At 43.7% G+C, this 21,979-nt stretch overlaps 2 protein-coding genes across 2 annotated transcripts in view; one reads left to right on the top strand and one right to left on the bottom strand.

Moving 5' to 3' along the window:
• LOC146672933 (uncharacterized) overlaps nucleotides 1-14,347 on the top strand; it is a 405,352-nt gene extending 391,005 nt beyond the window's left edge. The window contains exons 7-8 of the mRNA XM_085401516.1: nucleotides 13,408-13,728; nucleotides 14,256-14,347. Of these exons, the coding sequence (XP_085257642.1) occupies nucleotides 13,408-13,728; nucleotides 14,256-14,347 (413 nt within the window). The remainder of the gene's footprint in view (nucleotides 1-13,407; nucleotides 13,729-14,255) is intronic.
• On the bottom strand, nucleotides 862-5,834 carry LOC146672934 (uncharacterized). The gene is made up of 6 exons (XM_085401590.1): nucleotides 5,801-5,834; nucleotides 5,181-5,222; nucleotides 1,868-2,125; nucleotides 1,544-1,780; nucleotides 1,248-1,460; nucleotides 862-1,170 (listed from the first exon to the last, which is right to left on the bottom strand). Exons 1-6 carry the CDS (start codon nucleotides 5,832-5,834, stop codon nucleotides 1,094-1,096), a joined length of 861 nt encoding a protein of 286 aa, XP_085257716.1. The 3' UTR covers nucleotides 862-1,093.
• Nucleotides 14,348-21,979: the final 7,632 nt, after the last annotated feature.

Genomic DNA, 21,979 nt, shown 5'->3' with positions numbered 1-21,979 from the left:
GCCCTGAACAATGTGAACCATGATTCATCCGTGAAGCGCACACCTCTCCAACGTGCCAGACGCCATCGAATGTGAGCATTTGCCCACACAAGTCTGTTACGGCGACGAGCTGGAGTCAGGTCAAGACCCCGATGAGGACGACGGGCATGCAGTTGAGCGTCCCTGAGACGGTTTCTGACAGTTTGTGCAGAAATTGTTTGGTTGTGCAAACCAATTGTTCCAGCAGCTGTCTGGGTGGCTGGTCTCAGACGATCTTGGAGGTGAACCTGCTGGATGTGGAGGTCCTGGGCTGGTGTGGTTACACGAGGTCTGCGGTTGTGAGGCCGGTTGGATGTGCTGCCATATTCTCTGAAACGCCTGTGGAGACGGCTTATGGTTGAGAAATGAACATTCAATGCACGGGCGACAGATCTGGTTGACATTCCTGCTGTCAGCATGCCAATTGCACGCTCCCTCATTGCTTGTGGCATCTGTGGCATTTTGCTGTGAGACAAAACTGCACATTCCAGGGTGGCCTTTTGTTGTGGGCAGTCTGAGGTACACCTGTGCACTACTCATGATGTCAGATCAGCATCCTGATGTGGCACACCTGTGAGGTGGGATGGATTATCTCAATATAGCAGATGTGCCCACTACCACACATTTGGACTGATTTGTGACCACTGTTTGGGAGGGATGGTTATATTGTGTATCTGGAATGAATTTTAGGTCTCTACGTCCATCCCATGGGGAATGGGAGCAGTAACAAAGGTGTTGCGTTTATATTTTTGTTGAGTGTACTTTCTGTGATATTTTTGTTGGTGGTGTGATTTTTCTAATGTGAAATATGTGCCGTGGCTCCCAAAGGTTGGGAACCAGTGGTAAATAAATGAAATGCAGTAAATAACTTGAGAGAGGTGCGCAGAGATTTCAATGTTTGAAGATGCTAACAATGTCAAACAAAGCTTTCATCCAATAATTCAGTAATTCATCAGTAGTTTGAGGGTTATTGATTGATCAGTGAACAGATCAGGTTCTGATTGAGAAACTCAGAGTGAGGACTTCAGAGTTTTCAGCTTTAGAAACATTTAATTCTATCAGAGGATCCGTCCGCTCAAACATAATGCTCAGTGGTGTCATCATGCTCGTCAACATCCAATGGCGTCTCCATGGAGACAGCATGTTTGTTACCTGTGGGCAGAGTGGAGAAATCAGGACAGTGCTGACGTGATCAAAGTGTTTCTGTGAGTATCTGCCTGAGTTTGTACCTGAGCTCCTGCTGCAGCAGATGGACAGGAGCAGGATGGTGCAGATGCAGGACGGGCAGAAGGCCAACAGGTGGCAGATGACTCTGATCCGAGACACAGAGGGAGAAGAAGGGGGGGAGGAGTTGGTGAGAGGAGGAAGAGTGGACAGAGAAGAACTGGCCTCAGAAACTGGAGGTGGAGGGACGGACTTTCTGAGAGTATTTATAGGAGACCCTGCAGGAGACATGATGAAACAGGTTAATGAGTCAGCTCAGCAGGTCAGGTCTTTAAACACAGAGTTATGTCAGTGTTCTGACCTCGGACCCTCAGAAAGCTCTGAGGAGATGATCCAAATGTGTTAGAAGCGCACCAGTAGAGACCTTCATCAGAGTGCCTGACATTAGGGATAACGTGTTCTGCTTTAGACCCAAGGAGACGTCCATTCATGAAGAAAAAAGATGGAACTGTTTCACCACTCTTCTTCTTGCATTGCAGAGTAACATCACTTCCTGGTCTTACAGGAAGTGCAGGGATCACCAGGATCACACCTTTTTCTAAATAGCAGGTAAACAGAGACAGACTTCCACCATCAGATTGGAGTCACACAGAGACAGAGACACAGCTGGAACATCTCACTGTACCTGAAACAGTGATGGACACTTCATCGCTCTGCTGTCCAGATGAGCTTTCACACCAGAAGGTTCCACCGTAGGACGAGTTACGATCCAAAACGCACAAACTTCCACTCATCTCAGCTGCTCCACAGTCCTCAGTGGGACCTCCGCTGGTCATCTTCACTGTCCATCCATCAGCTGTCTGTCCATCATCAACACAACTCAGAGACACTGAAGAAGATCCTCTGAAGACCTGCTGAAGGTTTGGACTGACAGACAGAGACACTGGAGGACAGACAGACAGATAATCACCACCAAAGAGGAGAGGACCAGCGTCACGATGATCATCAAACTTCACACCGACCTGCATCAAAACCAGAATCCAAATGTGCAGCCAGCTCACATGAGCATGGTTGCCATGGTAATTTGAATTTGACAGGATGCAGACCAATTAACTCTTTACTTGGCATGACTGACTACAACTGATAGGTGTGGGATGGTAACTATGGAGATGCCAGGGGAAAAAGAAGAAACCCAAAGAGTAGGTTCATGGATGTCTTGAAGGAGGACGTGCAGAGGGTTGGTGTGACCGAGGAGGATGCTGGGATAGGATGAGATGGAGGCAGATGACCTCCTGTGGAACCAGCTAAAGCAGCAGCCAATAGAAGACGAAGAGGACGACACATGAAGAAGATTGCCACTTATTTCAAAGTTCTCATCCAGAAATTTGGCTTGCCCTCTAAGGAACATCCTTGAAACCTGGGAGACCTACAAAATGTTTACCCTGATTTTAAGGGAGAGGTGGACTACCATCATATCCCTTTATAAATAATGATAACAAAGAATCCACTTTGAGGAAAAACTTTTATTTCTATCTTCTTTGTCTATTTAGTTGGCAAAACTGAATTTCTGTTGAGGTGATGTTGTTTTCACATACTGCTGTTTAGTATTTGGTTTGTTCTGAATAAATATCCATCCATTTTCTTCACAGTGAACCCAGGATGCTTACACCAGCTGTCAGTGATCATCATGGACAGGTTGGCAGTCCATAACAGAGACATCACTGTCAGTTAATCTAACAAGACTCAAACTCTTGACCTTCGTGGTGTTTGGTGATGGTGCCAAACCTCCACCACCATGCCAACTGTCAGAATACCATTCTGCTTAGTGTGTGTATTAGTTAGAGTGTGTATTAGTTAGAGTGTGTATTAGTTAGAGTGTGTATTAGTTAGAGTGTGTATTAGTTAGTGCTGTATAAGGCAGGGTGGTGGAAGCAGAGTCCGTCCACTAGTCGAGCCCATTGCTATGGATCATTAGATCCTCATAAAACCGTTACAAGACCTTGGTCCTCATAGCTGGCAATAAGTGGAACTTGTTCCCAGTGGGTCTTGGACTCTGCCAGGGCTGCCCTTTGTCACAGATTCTGTTCATTGGTTTGGGAATCTGACCAGGATGCCTCCAGAGCATCTCCTGGGTGTTCCTGGCATGTCCACATCTCACCCAGGAACACTTTACTACTGTTTTCATTGTATCTCCTGCCACTTGGTGTGATTTTCTGAAAACATGAAATTTCATTTCATCTATATGCTGATGATTGCCAGCTTGATCTACCTTTCAATCACTCTGATAGCTCATCGATTGGACTCCTGCTTGTCTTAGCAAAGTTAAATCATGGATGGCTCAAAATGTTTTACATTTTTATGAACAAACAGTGGAAGCAATTTTATTCAGTCCCAATCGTTCTTCTGGTATCCCAAATGTTCACTTTGCTGCTCTGAGCCCTCGCTTGAAGAGCTCTGTTACTAATCTTGGGGTAAAAATCGACACTGCACTTAGTTTTGATGGCCACATGGCGGTGAAATCTTCATTCTATCACGTCAGATCGAAGCTAAAGCCCTTTCTGTCCAGGCATGAACTTGGAAACTGTGATCCATGCTTTGTCACCTCACGCTTCGAATACTCCAACTCCCTTTTAATGGGGGTTGGCCAAGCCACTCTGTCACGCCTGCAACTGGTGCAGCACGGTTTTTACCTCATTTAGTTCAAAATATAGTGAGAAATGTACCAACACACATAAAGCATGGCTCAGTTAACCAGAGATGGAACTAAAGTGTGTCAATAAAAATAACCTCTGTGGCCATTAATGTTTCGACAGTTAGTATTAAAGACTATAAAAACATAAAATCTGTAAATCATCAATTATAACTGTCAAAAATGTGTATGTGTCATCAGCATAAGAGTGGAAGAGCTTTGTTTAAGTACTTTTTCTAATAATACTTTTAAAGACCATTAAAAATTAAAAATCAGTACAATCTGTCATGGTCCACGGCCGGCGTCCGGGGTGCTGATGGGATGCCCACGCCTGTGGGCATGGCTGCTAACCCAACACCTGCATCCCATCCCAGGCGATCACCAGGTGGACTATTTAATCCTGCCCTACCTGCTGCTCCACGCCAGTCCGTAGTCGTCTCTCAGCGGTAACGTACACCTGCGGGAAAGCCCTTATGAAAACTTATCCATCTGAACTAACACGACTCTGCCCTGTGCACTCAGATCACAACTCGGCGTGTTATGAGCCACCTGCCTGTCCACCTGCCCGTCTGAGATTTGGATCGCGATCAGCACCCGCCGCCTCGACCCTTTTGGAGCCCCCCTCTGGTTCCCTCGGCCCCATATCACCGTAAGACGCATACTCCACCTCCCTTCGTATGCTGCCTTTTCCCCGCACCCCAATAATCTTTTTCTCTTTTTTTGCAGCCTCCCACAGCCCCGCTCTCGGCGTTCCTGTGCGACTCACCTCCCGGTCCTTCGGTTTTTCCTGGTTCCACGCGTTTTTTCCCTGCTACCCTCCCGGGACACCTTCAGTTGTAATAAAATTTATTTTTATTCTCTCATACCCTGGTGTGTGTGTGGTTCTGCTTCTGGGTCCAGCTTGTGTGCGGAACTTCGGTTCATGACACAATCAGTACGTAGTTTTGAGGCACAGGCAGATTTTAAAGGACCACACATGCCTCTGACACATCGTCAGATATTCGTATTCTGAGTTTGAGTCAAAGCTAAATGTAAATAAAATAACTTAATTTTTTCTTTGGCTGTCTTTTGCAATTATTGTGCAAATGTATTCTAAATCAGCAAAGAATCAGTCTGCAGGAAATTGTTCTCTCAGTTTGTGGAGCACAACTTCCTGTTAGCTAACTAGCATTCATGCCAAAAAGAAAAGTTATTTTTTCATTAACTTAAAGAAACTGTCTAATAGCTTAATTATTTTAAACAATAAAGATAAAGCTTAAAAAGGCCAAACAAAAACAGGTTTGATGAAGCCGCACTTCCATCTACTCACCTGCAGAAACAGTCCGTGCAGACAGCAGCAGCAAACGCACACCTGCAACAGGAGGGCAGAGGTCACTGAGGATTACGGGTCACAGAGCATCAGAGGTCAGCGACTGACACAGCCTGAGTATATCATGGTGAAGAACAGTTCCTGTTCCATCAGTGAAATACAGTAAAGAGAGACGACTGAGCTCATTGTAACAGCAGACAGCTGTTCTGTGGACACAAACATCTACAGACAGCTCAAAGTAGGACGATGGTCCCAGTTCCTGTGTGCACACACACACACAAACAGGAGTCCTACCTTCAGCTCTTACCAGAACTATGAGAAAGAGTCGGTGCAGTCCAAAAGCACCAATCACAGGTGTTCTACCTTTAGGAAGTGACAGCACGTAAATGATGGTCACTGAGTGTGACACAGTGTCCTCGTCCTGTCATGATGAAATACTCCCACACGGACTGGCTCATGTTATCCACATAAACTCTGACATTACATCCTTTATGATGACTGACTCGCTCTGAATCGCATATTTGGATCAAGCAGCTGCTACAAACAGGACGATGTGACAGTCAGAGGTCAAAGGTCAGACTCTGCTGCAGTGAGAGTGAAAGAATGAAGGTGGGACTCACCGAGCAGGAGCAGAGACGCAGCTGCAGCCTTCATGATGTCTGGATGCTGACTGACTGCGTCAGACGCTTTCAGCTTCCCTTTCATCACTTCCCTTTGATCCCATTGGGTGTCCCTGTGTGCTGTTGGTGGAGCCTCACAGTACTGCATCTATCAGAGAGTTTGGCAAAGGCTGGATCATTGCAGAGCTTTGTTTTCAGCCTGACAGGAACACAAACCTGACTCTGTGACTCGTTGTGTGTTTGATCAGTGTCAGTGTTTCTTTTTTTATTTATTTTAATTTAATTATACCCTTGGTTTTCCCCATTTTATGATGGTTTTCATCAATAAATGCTTGTCACAGAGTTCCTCAGGGTTCTGTGCTGGGACCAGTAACTTTTCACATTGTACATACTTCCTTCAGGCAGTATTATTAGAAAACACTACTTTTGTTCATTGCTATGCAGATGATAACCAGCTGTACTGATCCAAAAGCCAGATGACACAAATCCACTAGTTCACATAAAGACCTGGTTTGTGATTCATTTCTTTCTTAATAAATTCATGAAATGTTAAAAAGTCATCATTATCTGAAACTGTCCAAAGCTTCCTGATCAACACTTCCTGCTGCACTTTCAGATCCTCTCTCTGCTCACAGGAGAATCAAACCACTGACCTTTGACCTCTGACTCCTCAGCGTGTTTGCTCTGCAGCTTGTAAACGATGACATAATGAAACATGTCGTTACAATAATGTCAGATGTTGGTGTCGCTGACGTTAAAGTCACAGTTGTAGATCACGAGAGCAGAAGTGTCGTGTTCAGGTGTGACGCAGCTGCTGTCATTAGATTTAAATAGAAGCGAGCGTCCAGCCAATGAGATCAGTCCTGCTCTGTGTGCTCTCTCCTGGTTGGTCTGTGGATGTTTCCATGCTGTTGCTATTATAGGTTATCTTAGTGTGTTATGAGTGCAGTTTCCTGATGATGTTCCCCTTTAGTCCTGTGCAGCTCGTCTCAATCACACGTTTTTGATGTTTGAATCTTTTATTGTGGTTGGATCAGGTTAAAGCAAAAACATCACAGAAACAAACAGGTGTGAATATAAATTAGTCGGATTCATGTTTTTACACTTTGATTCAATACTTCAGAAATGAATTTGACAGCTTATTGATTGATCAGTGAACAGAGTTTACGGCTTTGAACACTTTCAGATTCCTCAGAGGATCCATCAGCGTAGAAGACATGCTGAGTGGTGACATCAGCAACAATGTCATCATACTCCGCGTCACGCAGGAGCGTCTCCATGGAGACAGCATGTTTGTTACCTGTGGGCAGAGTGGAGACATCAGGTGATGCGATCAAAGTGTTTCTGTGAGAATCTGCCTGAGTCTGTACCTGAGCTCCTGCTGCAGCAGATGGACAGGAGCAGGATGGTGCAGATGCAGTACAGGCAGAAGGCCAACAGGTGGCAGATGACTCTGATCCAAGACACAGAGGGAGGGTGTAGATAACCTGCTGTTAGTTTGGTATTTTGTCCTAATCCGCTTGCCGTACCTCCGTGTAGGTCTGTGTATGTTTTGAGTGGTATAGGCCAGCGGAACACTGTGGGCACTTCTGTGATGCTCACTCCCTGCCTTGCTTTAACAATTAAAACACTAAAAGTTAAATAAAGTCGTTTCTCTGCCTATTGTGCACAAGATGTGCTTTTGGGTCCACATCTTATACGGGCCATTTGGCCCGTGACAGTTGTGAAGTTGCACAAACTTAAACTGGAGGAGCTGCAATGAAACTGATTTCTATAAATAGTGACCTTTTAGTTCTACAAACTGCAGGAGAAGCTTTATTCAGTTACTGTGAATGAGACTCAAGTATGGAACCACTGCCTATGTCCATGTGAGGATTAGTGAAATGTGTAAATCATAGTACAGTTCAGGTAAGAGTGAGGGGAGTGCAGAGTTACCTGGAAAAAGCATTTTCCTAGCAAATATACAATGTGGATGCTGAAAATTGTAAAACTTCGCCTGAAATGCTCAAAAATATTCGAAATATTCAAAGCTGAAATTGCTGAATGTGCTTAACTGCATAAGATTACCAAAATATCAGCTAGTTTAAGTGTAAAAAACCAAGACTATATAAAAAAATGAAAAAATACACTAGATAAAGCCGGAACAGTGCCTAAACTGAGAACCTAAACATCATTTGCTGAAATTTAATTTTTCAAAACAAAACACAAAAAAGCACAACTTTGAGCTGAAACTCATCAAAATGAAGAAGTACTTCTGTATGAGAGCAAATGACCTGAAATATGCTCAGTGTGAATCTATAAATTCTGATTGGTGGCAGCTTGTAGGCACCCCTCCTACAAAACATACATACGTGTATGCACGTCCTCACCTAACAGTGTTTACAAATACTGACACACACGTTCAGTCTCACAGGTGGGCTCTGTGTGGTTATTACTTGACAATTTTAAAAAGCACCTTGTGTCTTCTTCCATAGGCTATTTTTGTGCTCACCACGTTGTTTGTGATGCAGGTGTTGTGTGATAATTTTGACATCACATCCCATGTTACAAGACACAATCTTTGTGGCTCAGAGTCATACTGACACACAGAGGGAACTACAGGGAGTGCAGAGTTATTAGGCAAGTTGTATTTTTGAGGAATAATGTTATTACTGAACAACAACCATGTTCTCAATGAACCCAAAAAACTCATTAATATCAAAGCTGAATGTTTTTGGAAGTAGTTTTTAGTTTGTTGTTAGTTTTAGCTGTTTTAGGGGGATATCTGTGTGTGCAGGTGACTATTACTGTGCATAATTATTAGGCAACTTAACAAAAAACAAATATATACCCATTTCAATTATTTATTTTTACCAGTGAAACCAATATAACATCTCCACATTCACAAATATACATTTCTGACATTCAAAAACAAAACAAAAACAAATCAGCGACCAATATAGCCACCTTTCTTTGCAAGGACACTCAAAAGCCTGCCATCCATGGATTCTGTCAGTGTTTTGATCTGTTCACCATCAACATTGCGTGCAGCAGCAACCACAGCCTCCCAGACACTGTTCAGAGAGGTGTACTGTTTTCCCTCCTTGTAAATCTCACATTTGATGATGGACCACAGGTTCTCAATGGGGTTCAGATCAGGTGAACAAGGAGGCCATGTCATTAGTTTTTCTTCTTTTATACCCTTTCTTGCAGCCACGCTGTGGAGTACTTGGACGCGTGTGATGGAGCATTGTCCTGCATGGAAATCATGTTTTTCTTGAAGGATGCAGACTTCTTCCTGTACCACTGCTTGAAGAAGGTGTCTTCCAGAAACTGGCAGTAGGACTGGGAGTTGAGCTTGACTCCATCCTCAACCCGAAAAGGCCCCACAAGCTCATCTTTGATGATACCAGCCCAAACCAGTACTCCACCTCCACCTTGCTGCCGTCTGAGTGGGACTGGAGCTCTCTGCCCTTTACCAATCCAGCCACGGGCCCATCCATCTGGCCCATCAAGACTCACTCTCATTTCATCAGTCCATAAAACCTTAGAAAAACCAGTCTTGAGATATTTCTTGGCCAAGTCTTGACGTTTCAGCTTGTGTGTCTTGTTCAGTGGTGGTCGTCTTTCAGCCTTTCTTACCTTGGCCATGTCTCTGAGTATTGCACACCTTGTGCTTTTGGGCACTCCAGTGATGTTGCAGCTCTGAAATATGGCCAAACTGGTGGCAAGTGGCATCTTGGCAGCTGCACGCTTGACTTTTCTCAGTTCATGGGCAGTTATTTTGCTCCTTGGTTTTTCCACACGCTTCTTGCGACCCTGTTGACTATTTTGAATGAAACACTTGATTGTTCGATGATCACGCTTCAGAAGCTTTGCAATTTTGAGACTGCTGCATCCCTCTGCAAGATATCTCACTATTTTTGACTTTTCTGAGCCTGTCAAGTCCTTCTTTTGACCCATTTTGCCAAAGGAAAGGACGTTGCCTAATAATTATGCACACCTGATATAGGGTGTTGATGTCATTAGACCACACCCCTTCTCATTACAGAGATGCACATCACCTAATATGCTTAATTGGTAGTAGGCTTTCGAGCCTATACAGCTTGGAGTAAGACAACATGCAGGAAGAGGATGATGTGGACAAAATACTCATTTGCCTAATAATTCTGCACTCCCTGTATATGTAGGGCAAAAGATTTGGGCGTAAAAGAAAGAGAAAGACATTTTCAGGTTATTCTCCAGCCTCGGTTTTTAGAGCAGTGGTGTCCTCATGAAGTGAATCATCAATAATTTGAATGCTTAAACAGCATAAGCTGTAGGGCTGGTATATGTATGTCCTTCTAGTGTGGAGAATTTACGTTTTTACATGTTACACATATAGTTACATACACACAGAGTTTAGATCCAAAAAGGTCCAACTAGCTCATCTTTAATAATACCAGTCCATACCACACCTTCACTTTGTTGCTGACTGATTCAAAGTGGAAATATTTGGCAGTTAATTTTTTTTTTTCTCAACACATTTCTCAACATGCCCCAATATGTTTCAGAGGATTTTGTAAATTTCAGAGGAGTGATGCATCCACCTGAAATACCTGAAAAACCTGCTCTGAATAGGCTAAATTATAAAATCCCTTTTGTGTCCTATTCCTTGACCTGAGGAAAATAAGCTGCCTTAAAATCAAACAAAGGTTTAATGAAGCCATCCAGGAAGATGAGCAAAAGAGCCTCTATACTTTCAAGATTAGGCTTAAGACTTTTATTTTTGCTAAAGCATATAGTTAGGGCTGGATCAGGTGACCCTGAATCCTCCCTTAGTTAGGCTGCAATAGGCTCAGGCTAGTGCAGACCTGCACTGAGCATGACTTTTTCACTTACCTGTTTTCACTCCATGGCTGTTTATATGAAGCTGCTACATGTAAGTAAAGTCTGTTTTAGTTTAGTTTTTTCTCTCTGTGCTCTCCTTTTCTCTTTCTCCTCCCCCATCTCCCACCTTGTGTTGGAGTCTCTTTCTGTTAAAAGGCAGTTTTTCCTTCCCACAGTCACCAAGTTCTATTTGTAACGGATCATCTTTAAGTTATCTTTAATGTTGCTGGGTGTCTACCTTACAGTATAATAAGTAAGATTAGTGGTGCCATATTAAACAGATTAATATGTAATATATAAAACTGACTTTTAATTTAATCTCAAATACTGTAAAACATTACTGTGAACTTGAGTTTTACTGAAACAGACAAAAAAGGGTTTTAAAGCTTTTTTAATAATCTTCTTGTGCTTTTCTGACAAAATAAACTCATCAGTTATGATGAGTTTATTTTGGACAGGACTGTAGATGTGACTGCTGCTGCTTCTACACCTGTTACTGTGATTTATTGTCCTCTCAGACCAGCAGGAGGAGGTGGAGGTGGAGGAAGGCTCAGAGTCTGTCATTCTGCCCTGCAAAACTACAGCTGACCTGCCTCAGGACACCAGAGTGGAGTGGACTCACTCTGACCCTGAACTGATGGAGGTTCATGTGTATCCAAACAAAAGTAACCTCCTGGATGACCGAACAAAGATGAATGAAGACCTGCTGAGAACTGGAGACCTCAGTCTGACCCTGAAATACCCCACAGATGGAGACACCTACATCTGCACCGTGTACAGCAGGGAGGGAAATAACCTGTTGAAGAAACAAGTGAAGCTGAAAGTCAGAGGTCAGTGCTGTAGATACAAGTCAAAGGTCAGAGGTCATGCAGGAGTTTGTTCTCTAAAAGCTTTTAATTTGAATCTATTTTCAGTTTCTTCAAATAAAATAAATTCTTTGATGTTTTTATCAAAAAGCCAAAAATGTCAGGCAGAGCAACTGTGTGTTTAAATGAACAGACTAAGAAGACCATGAAAAATGGAGTTGACATGGTAACAACTTCGAAATAAAAGCCTCTGGCATGATTTGAGTTTGGATCAAATCAATAGTTTTGTTAGTTTAGTCCAAATCAGTGTGAATGTATAAATAGCATTGGTTCTAAAGCTTCTGAGATCATTCAAACACTTTGATCCAGTTATTTGGATGTTGTCAAATAAATATGAGACTTTTATTGTGAAGTGAAAGAGTAATAAGAGTGAAAATGATGAGTGATGGAAAAAACAGTTAAATTCAACTCTACTTTCCATGTCAACCAATGGAAAACTAGAAAAATGTTTACTGATCATAAAAATATAATTTGAAAATCTTGTGTATGTTCTCTCTGGAAAAAGCACAAGCTAATATAGGTAATGGGGGACATTTAAAAGTTAAAGTGTACCATAAACCTAATCATACGGATCAGTATCTAAGGTTTGACTCTCATCATCCACTGGAGCACAAACTGGGTGTCATCAGGACGCTACAACACAGAGCGAACACCATCCCCACTGACACAGCGGCCAGGAAGCAGAAGAACATCAAGAAGGCCCTGAGTAAACGTGTTTACCCCAGCTGGACTTTTGTCAAAGCTGGGAAGGCTCCTAAAGAAAGCTCCAGCTGATCCAGGAGAGAAGGACAACCGCTGCCCAAGTGAAAACCTGTAGTGATCCCGTACGTGTCAGGAGTATCGGAGCAGTTGAGATGCATTTTCTCTAAACACCGGGTCTCTGTGGCTTTCAAACCCCAAAACACGCTGCGCCACAAACTGGTCCACCCCAAGGATCGGGTCCCCGACACAAACAGAGTAACATAGTGTGCGCTGGTAAGTGCAGGAGGATTGGCAGGATTTATACATCGGGGAAACCAAACAACCTCTGGCTAAGAGGATGGCACAACACAGCAGAGCCACCTCGTCAGGCCAGGACTCTGCAGTCTGTTCACACCTACAGGCCAGTGGACACTCTTTCAATGATGAGGATGTAACATCCTGGACAGGGAGGGACGCTGGTTTGAGGGCGGAGTCAAGGAGTCCATTTACGTGAAAAGGGAAAGACCATCTCTGAATCGAGGAGGGGCCTAAGGGTACATCTGTCACCATCTTACATGCTGTGATTGCAGCCATTCCCCAACTCTCTGTGAATGGTGCTCATGGCCATTGATCAGTGGTCTTTGATCAGTGGTCATGAGAATTTGCATACTAATGATCAAGGAACTGACCTCCCAGCCCATTGTTCCTTCAGTGGGCTGGTTTCAGTCATTGTACAAATGTACTGTTTACTAGATTGAAACCTGCAGTCAGCTGAGACTGAAGAAGTCACTTGGATGATGACGAAACGTTTCTCCCACTGAAAACACTACGTCCAGATGAACAGAATCAAGCTTTTGGGATTTATCTACCTGGATGAATGCATCAAGACATTTGAAGTGTTCCAGCCATGTCCAAACAGGAGGAGGCCTCGGGGCAGACCCAGGACACGCTACAGGGATGATATCTCTCAGCTGGCGTGAGAGCACCTTGGTGTTCCCCTGGAAAAGCTGTAGGAGGTGGCCGAGGAGAGGGAGGTCTGGGCTTCTCTGCTTAGACTGTTGCCCCTGTGACCCAACCCCGGGTAATCAGAAGAAAATGCATGTATGGATGGAGTTATTTCTCTCCATGAGCTGTTTCTCTGCCTGAAGGAGGCTGCTCTGTGAACACCAATCACACTTTGCACAGCTCATGTTGTGTTTGTTGTCCTCTCAGACTGTCAGGTGGAGGTGGAGAAGGGGGTGGAGTCTGTCCAGCTGCCCTTCAAAACATCACAGAACCTGCCTGAAGATGCTGAAGTGGAGTGGGTACGCTATAACCCAAAAAAGACACTCCATGTATACAAGAACGGCTCTGACCAGCCTGACAAACAGGACCAGGATTACAGAGACCGAACGAAGATGAATGAAGACCTGCTGAAAACTGGAGACCTCAGTCTGACCCTGAAACACCCCACCGAGAGAGACAGTGGAGAATACAGATGTGTAGTCTATGGGAAGATCTGGAGAGGGAAAACAGTGCTGCTTAAAGTCAAAGGTTTGTTGGTTTGCGTTTGCTTGTGTGTGTGTGTGTTCCTGTTTAGACATCTTTGTGAGGACCGGAATTTGCATTCTAAGATACTTGTGAGGACATACACACCGGTCCTCACAAGTTTGAGGAAACCAGTCAGCTTCCTCTGCTGTCTTTTTAGTAATATTAAACTATTGTCACACCTTATTAACTGCATCCAGAGGGAGATGGTGGTTTATAAAAGATTGGCTATAATCTAATCTACACCACATGCATTTCAGGACCTCACAAGTTTGAGGGCATTTTTAAGGTTCAAAATGCGGTTTCAGTGTCAGGTTATGATTAGGTTTAGGTTAAGGGTTAGGCATTCCTCTTTGATGGTTAGGGTTAGGGAAAGCATTATGTCAATGAATGTCCTCACTAAAATGGTTGAACGAGAATGTGTGTGTGTGTGTGTGTGTGTGTGTGTGTGTGTGTGTGTGTGTGTGTGTGTGTGTGTGTGTGTGTGTGTGTGTGTGTGTGTGTGTGTGTGTGTGACTGTCTTGTCTCTGCAGGGAGAGTTCAGGTCCAGGATCAAACAGGGGACATCGGGAACAGAAGCAGCTCCATTGATCCGACTCCTCTGATGGCTGATCAATCAGTTTGATCTGATTTGTATTATCGTTCTTCTGGGTTCAGAGCAGCACAAGAAGGGCCCTGGACTCACTGGAGCTTTTTCATTTATGATCCTTTATGAATCTTTCTGACAAACAGTGAAAATGTGTTTCTTTAATCTCCGTCTATATTTTCATCATAAAAACTCCACAGGACTCTGAGCCCTTATGATCCCTGCACAAACTCATCTCTAACCCTCTGCTGATCTTTGCTCCATGGATTTAACTCTTCACTGAACTGGACGTCCACAGTGTTCAAATCCCTGCAAGCAGGATGAAGTCCAGCCAGCCAATCACAGGACAGGAAGTGATCAGCTGACACAGTGATTTGAAGCTGTCAGGCTGCTTCATGCAGGTGTGAAACTATGAGGAAGCTGAACGCCTCCTCTTTCCTCAGCAGTGATCTGTGGCAGTCTGCCATCATGTTTGGCTGCACTCACTGAATGTGACTCACTGAAAGCTGAACCATGTTTTTGATGATCACACTTTAATTTAACAGCTGAACAATGAACTTTTAGAAAGAGTCAAATCTGACAAACAAACGTTTACCTTCATGTTGTTGAAGTTCAAGTTGTTTCAAAGGCGATAGAGCGTCTGTGACTGTGGCCCCCAGACTCTGGACTCCTTTGAGCCGGAGATCTGTGGACTCAGTGGTTTCATTCAACAAGCAGCTAAAATCTTTTTAAACTTGCTTTTGGTTCATTTCTGCTTTTCTGTTTTAGCTTTTCTGTGAAGCACTTTGTGATTTTTGTCTTGAAAGGTGCTATACAAATAAAACTTTACTTAAGTAACACACAGAGTTTAGATTGATTTAAAAACGTCTGTAATCCAGATGATTCCAAACAAAGTGTAAAATAAGAGCAACATTTCATTGAAGCTGTGGCTTCATTTATCACAGTGTCACAAAGAGCTTCCTGTTTCCAGCCTGTCAGCTCTCACAGTGTTATATTGCACATGTGCTGTGAGTAATAATCTCAATAATAATAATAGAAATGAATAAATAAAGAGATAAACAGCACCAACAGGAGCCTGCAGAGAGTTTCTGGTCTTGCAAAGACAAACATGTTTGTTCCAACAGAACATTCAGATCATAATTCAGATGTGAAAAGCTGTCAGACAGGACAGCTTATATAAACACAGTGTTTAGTTTGTGAGAGCAGGTAAAGGCAAAGAACCAGGAATGAACTGTGGGGACCTGATTGGACGCTTTGGATTTCCTGATCTCACAACCACGAGTGCTGCTGCTGCGCCCTGCTGGGGCCAGTTTCCCCCCAACTGTCCCCTTGAACCACCTGGAGGTGTGAGCGCTTAATGTTAGGCGTTAGTTATTAATGTTACTGATGTTCTTTTGTGTTTTGGGAACTAATTACTAAAGTGGGCTTAACTTTATCATTGACCTGCTGGCGTTCGGTTTATTTCCACATAGTCTAGTTTGATGCACGTTCATGTCACAAGCTTCAAAACGTTTGTCACACTGGGAGTGACCTATGACCCTAAAGCTAAATGCACCTTTCACTGAACATGAGCTCACTGCACAACAATGACTGCAGATCTACACACAGACACACACACACAGGCGGTGTGTTGAGGTGAATAACAGACTTTTAATTTGCTTCTTAGGAATAAAAATGCTTCCCAAATATTTCATATTAATAAAAATGTAGAAACATCTGGAGCACAGATGTGTAAAGATGCTGTGATATTCAATCAGAGTCAAAATGAGGAAAGAGGAACAGACGGTTTCCAGATCAGCACACATGACCCTGCAGCAGAGTTCACTATGGTACACGGTGGTTGTAGATGGACTGGAGTAAGAGCACATCTGAGATGGAAACAAGGAGCACAGGCTGTATGTAGGAGATGGATGAAGCCTCCAGTCACTCACACAGTCCCATCTTAAAGCCTCCAGCCTGGTGTTTTGAAACTGGCGAGAGGGAAGCGAGGGGACGCTGACGCAGCAGTAACGTGTGGCTACAGCATGAACATTGTTGTGTTGGAGACCAGAAACCCATCCATCTCTCAGCAGAGTGGGCTTGTTTATTTAGAGGTGCAGTTACTGCAACGCTAAGGAAACACTGCCTCCGTCTTTCACACAAAGCCTGGAGTTCCCTGCGTGAGAGCAGGCATGGATAGACCTGACTGTTGGGAACATATCCACCGACTTCTGAGCGTTGAAGTGTTGACCGGTCTGCAGGCTCAGGCAGCAGCTGACTGTTAGCCTGATGCTGCAGAGGAAGCTGTCAGCAGCTCCCACAGAGCCTGACTGACTGTGAGAGGACAGAGGGACTTCAAATCCAGCATCGCTTCAGCCTGTGAGGAACTATTCGCCGTGGTTATTTGTAGTACAATGAATCGTGTCTGCAGATCAAAGCGTGACTGTGAGATAATCACAGGCAGTGGCTGAGATACAGTATGGTGGCATTAAGTGCAGATTCCTTCAGAGCGCCATGCTTAAGCTGGACAATGTCAAATCCAATTTTTCCAGAAGGAATTCAGGAGAAATTTCTGTCCTTTAAAAAGATTTAATTTGCTGCAGCAGTTGAAATGACAAGTTCACAGCACTGGAGCGCAGTGTGACACAACAGTCTGCCTCACACCAAGGATGACCCTCATTGGGCCGTACAGCTCATGTGACAGTAACAAAGATCATTATGGCCGTCTTCTCCCAGAACCAAACAGTCTGCTGTGACTCCTCCCCGTTCAGTCTGACCTCGCCTGGTTTCTGCTCCTTCTCCTGTGAGAGACAGGAAAGAAAAGCATCTCCCTCCATGGCCTCCATTAGATCCACAGTGTAGTTCAGGATATGTTGTTGGGACGTCCTGACCCAGAGACTATTCTCACCAATATTATGTTATATTAGCTCTGGCTGCTCCGTACCCAGCAGGGCGGGGCCTAAGCCTAAGGCGAGCAGTGCAACAACATTTCAGAATCAGCAGAGTACCATGTCCACAAATACGGGCCTGCAGGTCTGTCTGCACTCACAGCTAAATACACATGAAAGCATTTTACTGGTGGACATCACTGAAGGTTTCCTTCATAAATATAAAGAAATACTTAAAAAATAACAAACATTGAATAGAAGTGATTTGATTTCATGAGGTTTTATTTAATAATCTGTTTTCTTTTGGAAACGAGGACCAAACAGATTTATGGAGCAGTAAGTCCAATAACATCGGGGCTGGTCACAAGTTTTCCAGCTCACTGCATCTTCGCTTATTTCCTTATCTCTGACCTTTGACCTCAGCTTTGTCCCTGATGTCTTTCTCTCTTTTGAAACAGTTTTTAGGAGGCAGTGAATTCTTTGGAAGCTGATGTTTGGTGCGCCCTCACCAGCCCAGAGAGGTAAGAGGAGCCGAGACTCTGTGATAAGATTCAGCTAAGCAAAACTTCTTTTCTTTGTTTGTTCGCTGATGTTTAGTCTGAGAAATGCCGACTCCCTGAATACTTCTGTGGTCACATGACCATCGAGGTCTAAGATGTTTCAGAAGGACACAGTGGAAACATGTGGGAGTGGGGGTCTCAGCCACAGAGAGATCTGGAGGGGATCTGATGGGGGCATCAGTTTGATGTTGCACGCAGGTTTATCTTCAGTATGTTTCACCTGAGCTCATATTTGAGCTGCTGTGTGTGAATGAATCACTCTGCTGCTCAGACGTCTGTTTATTCTGAGATTCTTACGACACGTCGCTCCTGGTGACGTCTGCTTTTTGATGCTCCTTTCATCGGCTGCTGGAGGAAGAACTTGAGATCAGTGAAATCTCTGTGCTGCTGTGTCCAGACCACATGCAGCACTCAGATATCCTCAGAGGAAATGCTACAGAGACCAGCATCAACAGCAGCCTCATATTCACACACAGTTACTGATACACGGTCAGTGAGAAGAAAGACGTACACAGAGCAGAGGAGGCCGAGAAACAGCATCAAATACATTCCAGCTCCATGGAAGAAAAACTACAGCCTATATTAGTCTGAGGAGCTTGAAATGAAAAGCCACTGGAATTACTTAAGTTTCCTGAAGATGTTTCATCGAGAAACTTCTTCAGTTCTGAGAGCAATTGGTGGAGAAAGGCCCAGATATTTAAGCCCTAAATAGGGTCCCTAAGAGGGCCGTGTACCCCCTTTTGATCCTCTGCTTAATCACAAGAGCCAAGGTGTGAGATTTTGTGACTCCAAGCTCCTTAGTCTACCATGTCCTGGAGGACTGAGAGACAGACATACAGCCAATGATTCTTCACAGACATAAAGTGCCAGTTTGATCCGTCTGATGATGACAGTCCTGACAGCTCGATGTTACTGAGCACAGAATAGAATAGAATAGAATAGAGGAGGTCCATATGAACATACTGTTTATCTGAACAGCTGCTTTGAAGCTCCAGATGTGAGCAGTGTTTTTACCCCTTTACTGTCTGATAGTAATGTTTGATTAAACTGGACATTATCTGGTATTACAGGGATTATTTTACTGTTTCTGTATTATTATGTTTGTTCAGTGATATTCTCTGAGATATTCTTTCTGATGTACGTCACACTGTTTCCATAGTGTCCATAGTTTCCTTCATACAGCAGAGCTTGTGGGGAGTTCTGTATCAGAGGGGTGATGGAGGAGCAGACAGTCCCTGGATCAGTTGCAGCTGTCCGGTTGAAGGGAGCAGATGTCTGAGGGTCTGGGTGAGCGCCACAGATGTTGGTGTGATGTTTGATCTGCTCTACACTCTCAGCTCTGAACATCCAGAGAACTGCGGGTACATTTAAGGCCGTCCACAGAGGTTTGTTGGACTTGGAGAAACGTGCTGAGAACCAAAGTGTTCCACAGTGTGGACACAGAGCAGGGAGTGAACAGGCTCAGGCAGCAGCAGTGCTGATATATGCCTGGCCTCCATTCTTCTCATTAAAGCTGCTGAGCCTCAAAACAACAACATTCACACGTGTGAGCCTCACAAATATCACCGACAACCAAAAGTCCCATTTTTATATTGATGTCAGCATTATTCCATCATGAAGCAACGATAGAAACACATCTTCATTTCATCTCTGTTGGAGCCTTTTGTTCAGTGAAAGGACAAAAAGCTGCCAGCAAATCAGATTCACTCTGCTGCACTGAAACACTGTGGACACAGTCTGGAGACACGCAGACTTTAAACTTTATTTGCATGATGTGAAAAGAAACCACATCATAAATGTGATCATGTGGGACTTTAGAAACAGAGGATCGCTGTGATCAGAGAACCCGGCCTCGTTAATAACCTCTATTGATCTTTTTGTAGTTTTAAAGTCCGTCCCCACAGCTCCACACAGTCACACATGTGAGGAAGTAGAAGTGAGCAGCAAATGATCTGCAGGCCTTATAGTTTAATAGTCCTCTGTTTTATACTCACTCAATAACCACTTTGATGTTTCCATGGTAACCTGTGATCAATCACAGCAGCTGAAATAAATAAACTCTTTCAGTTTGAATGTTTCACATTTTCCTTCAGTTTCTTTTTGATGTATAAAAATCATAAATGTGGTTTTCTTCATATTAAGGGACAGTTTGTTAACATCAGAGCACATTTTAAGGACTTCCAGCTTCTTTCAACAGCAACAACACACCCTGTAACTTTATCACACAACTAAATCAGTTTGGATCATCTGCAGAAATAACACATGTGAACAAACCAGCAACATCACAAACATCATGAATATAAAGCAGAAAAAGCTGTGGACCAATCAGAGGACCCGGGCTAGCACATGTGACCTCTCTAAATCCTGACACAGTGTCGTTAATCTGCTCACATTGTCGTCTGTTTTCCACACAGCTGGTCCCACACTTCTCCACTGTGGTCAATAACTGACTGTGATCGATGGGATCAAAGCTTTCTGTAGATCAATAGAAAAACAACAACACTCATCATTTTCAACGGCTTCTCTTATTCCTCCAACCGTCTCTATCGCCGCATCAGTCGTAGTTTCTCCTCCAACCACACTGCTGTTCGTCCAATCATTTCTATTGATCAATAAACAGATCACATTGTTTGACAGATCATTTCTCTGATATTTGTGAACATTGATGAAGGAGGGATCCTGCTGCCTTCACTGTCTCTGCTTCTCTGCAGTAAAAACTGCTTCTAAAGTGGATTTTTCTTCCTACGTGTCGTCTGCAGACCTTTAGTCTCCTCGTCTTTAAGCAACATTTCCTAACAGGACAGAGTTTATGATGTGATTCTAAGGATGGATTTCAGAGACACTGTGTGCCTGATCAGGAACGTCAGCACACACTTCATCCCAGTGATGATCTCTTAGCTCCGTCTTTAAGGCTGTGTACCTGTACAGGTGTGTGTGAGCTGAAGCCCACGCTGTCCGTCAGGTAGGAGGTGAACTGTTCAGGTCTGAGCCTCAAACTCCTGCAGGGACCAAACGTCTCCTGAAAAACATCCATAGAAAAGAATCTTTGACTGTGTCTGAGCTCATCTTCATATTCTCCACACTGCTGTGACCTGCTATATGTTTGTATTCAGCTTTCAGGGCACGCTTCTTCTGTTACCACGGCACGTTAACTTCCTGTTATTTTAACCATAAATCTGTGATCCCAGAGCTCAGTGAAGACAGGAAGTGAACCTGCAGCATCTACAGGAGGAAGAGGAGGGACCCGAGTTCCTGTTAGAGGAACAAAGTGCTGATTAAACAGACTGAACATCATGAGCTCTGAAGAACAACCTCAAAGTTTCATCTTCTCAGACTCACAGGGAGGAGCGCCTGCTGTCAGTGTCAGCAGCACAGCAGGTGTGAGTATGAAGGCAGACTCTGACCTGATGGTCACATGTCACATGACTCTTCTTCTTCTGCAGAAATGATCCCTGTAACTGCTGCCTGCTCCAATCAGACGTCAGTAGATGATGATGATAAAATAATTTAAAATCTGTGAGGAAGATGAAATTAAAATGCAGCAACTGTAACAAATAAGACGAGATTAAAGCAGAAAATCATCAATCTGCTGATTTAGTGCACAAAGCGTTAGATAAACATTTTAATGTGATCATTATTTAACACTGAGCGAACTCAGTGCTGCTGTTTATCTCTGAGGTGATGGCTGCACATGTGAGTCTGAAGCTTTAAACCCACGGAAACATGGGAAGAACACGCAAACACAGAAAGGCTCCGGCCTGATGGTGGCACTTCCAAATGATTTACTCTACAGATTACAAGTTTTACTAAGTCTGTGCACTTTTTCAACCGGAGTACGAATCTGGTTAGATACCATATTTCTAAGATTTTCAGGGCCGAGTACAATAACCTCAGTTTGATCTGAATTAAGAAGCAGAAAGTTAGCGGCCATCCAGGTCTTTATGTCTTTAAGACATTCCTGCAGTTTAACTCATTGGTGTGTGTTATCTGGCTTCATGGACAGATAGAGCTGGGTGTCATCTGCATAGCAGTGTAAATGTATGCTATGTCTTCTAATGATGCTGCCTAAGGGAAGCATGTATAATGTAAACAGAATCGGTCCTAGCACTGAACCCTGTGGAACTCCATAATTAACCTCAGTGTGTGAAGAGGACTCTCCATTTACATGCACAAACTGGAGTCTGTTAGATAGATATGATACAAACCACTGCAGCGCAGTACCTGTAATACCTACAGCATGTTCT

Source organism: Rhamphochromis longiceps, linkage group LG3 (genome assembly GCF_057381845.1).
Source record: "Rhamphochromis longiceps isolate RC_006_pf linkage group LG3, R_longiceps_female_GT1.1, whole genome shotgun sequence".
NCBI classification, from domain to species: Eukaryota; Metazoa; Chordata; class Actinopteri; order Cichliformes; family Cichlidae; genus Rhamphochromis; species Rhamphochromis longiceps.
The sequence above is the reverse complement of the archived record's forward strand: the minus strand, read 5'-3'. Positions and strand labels throughout refer to the sequence as shown.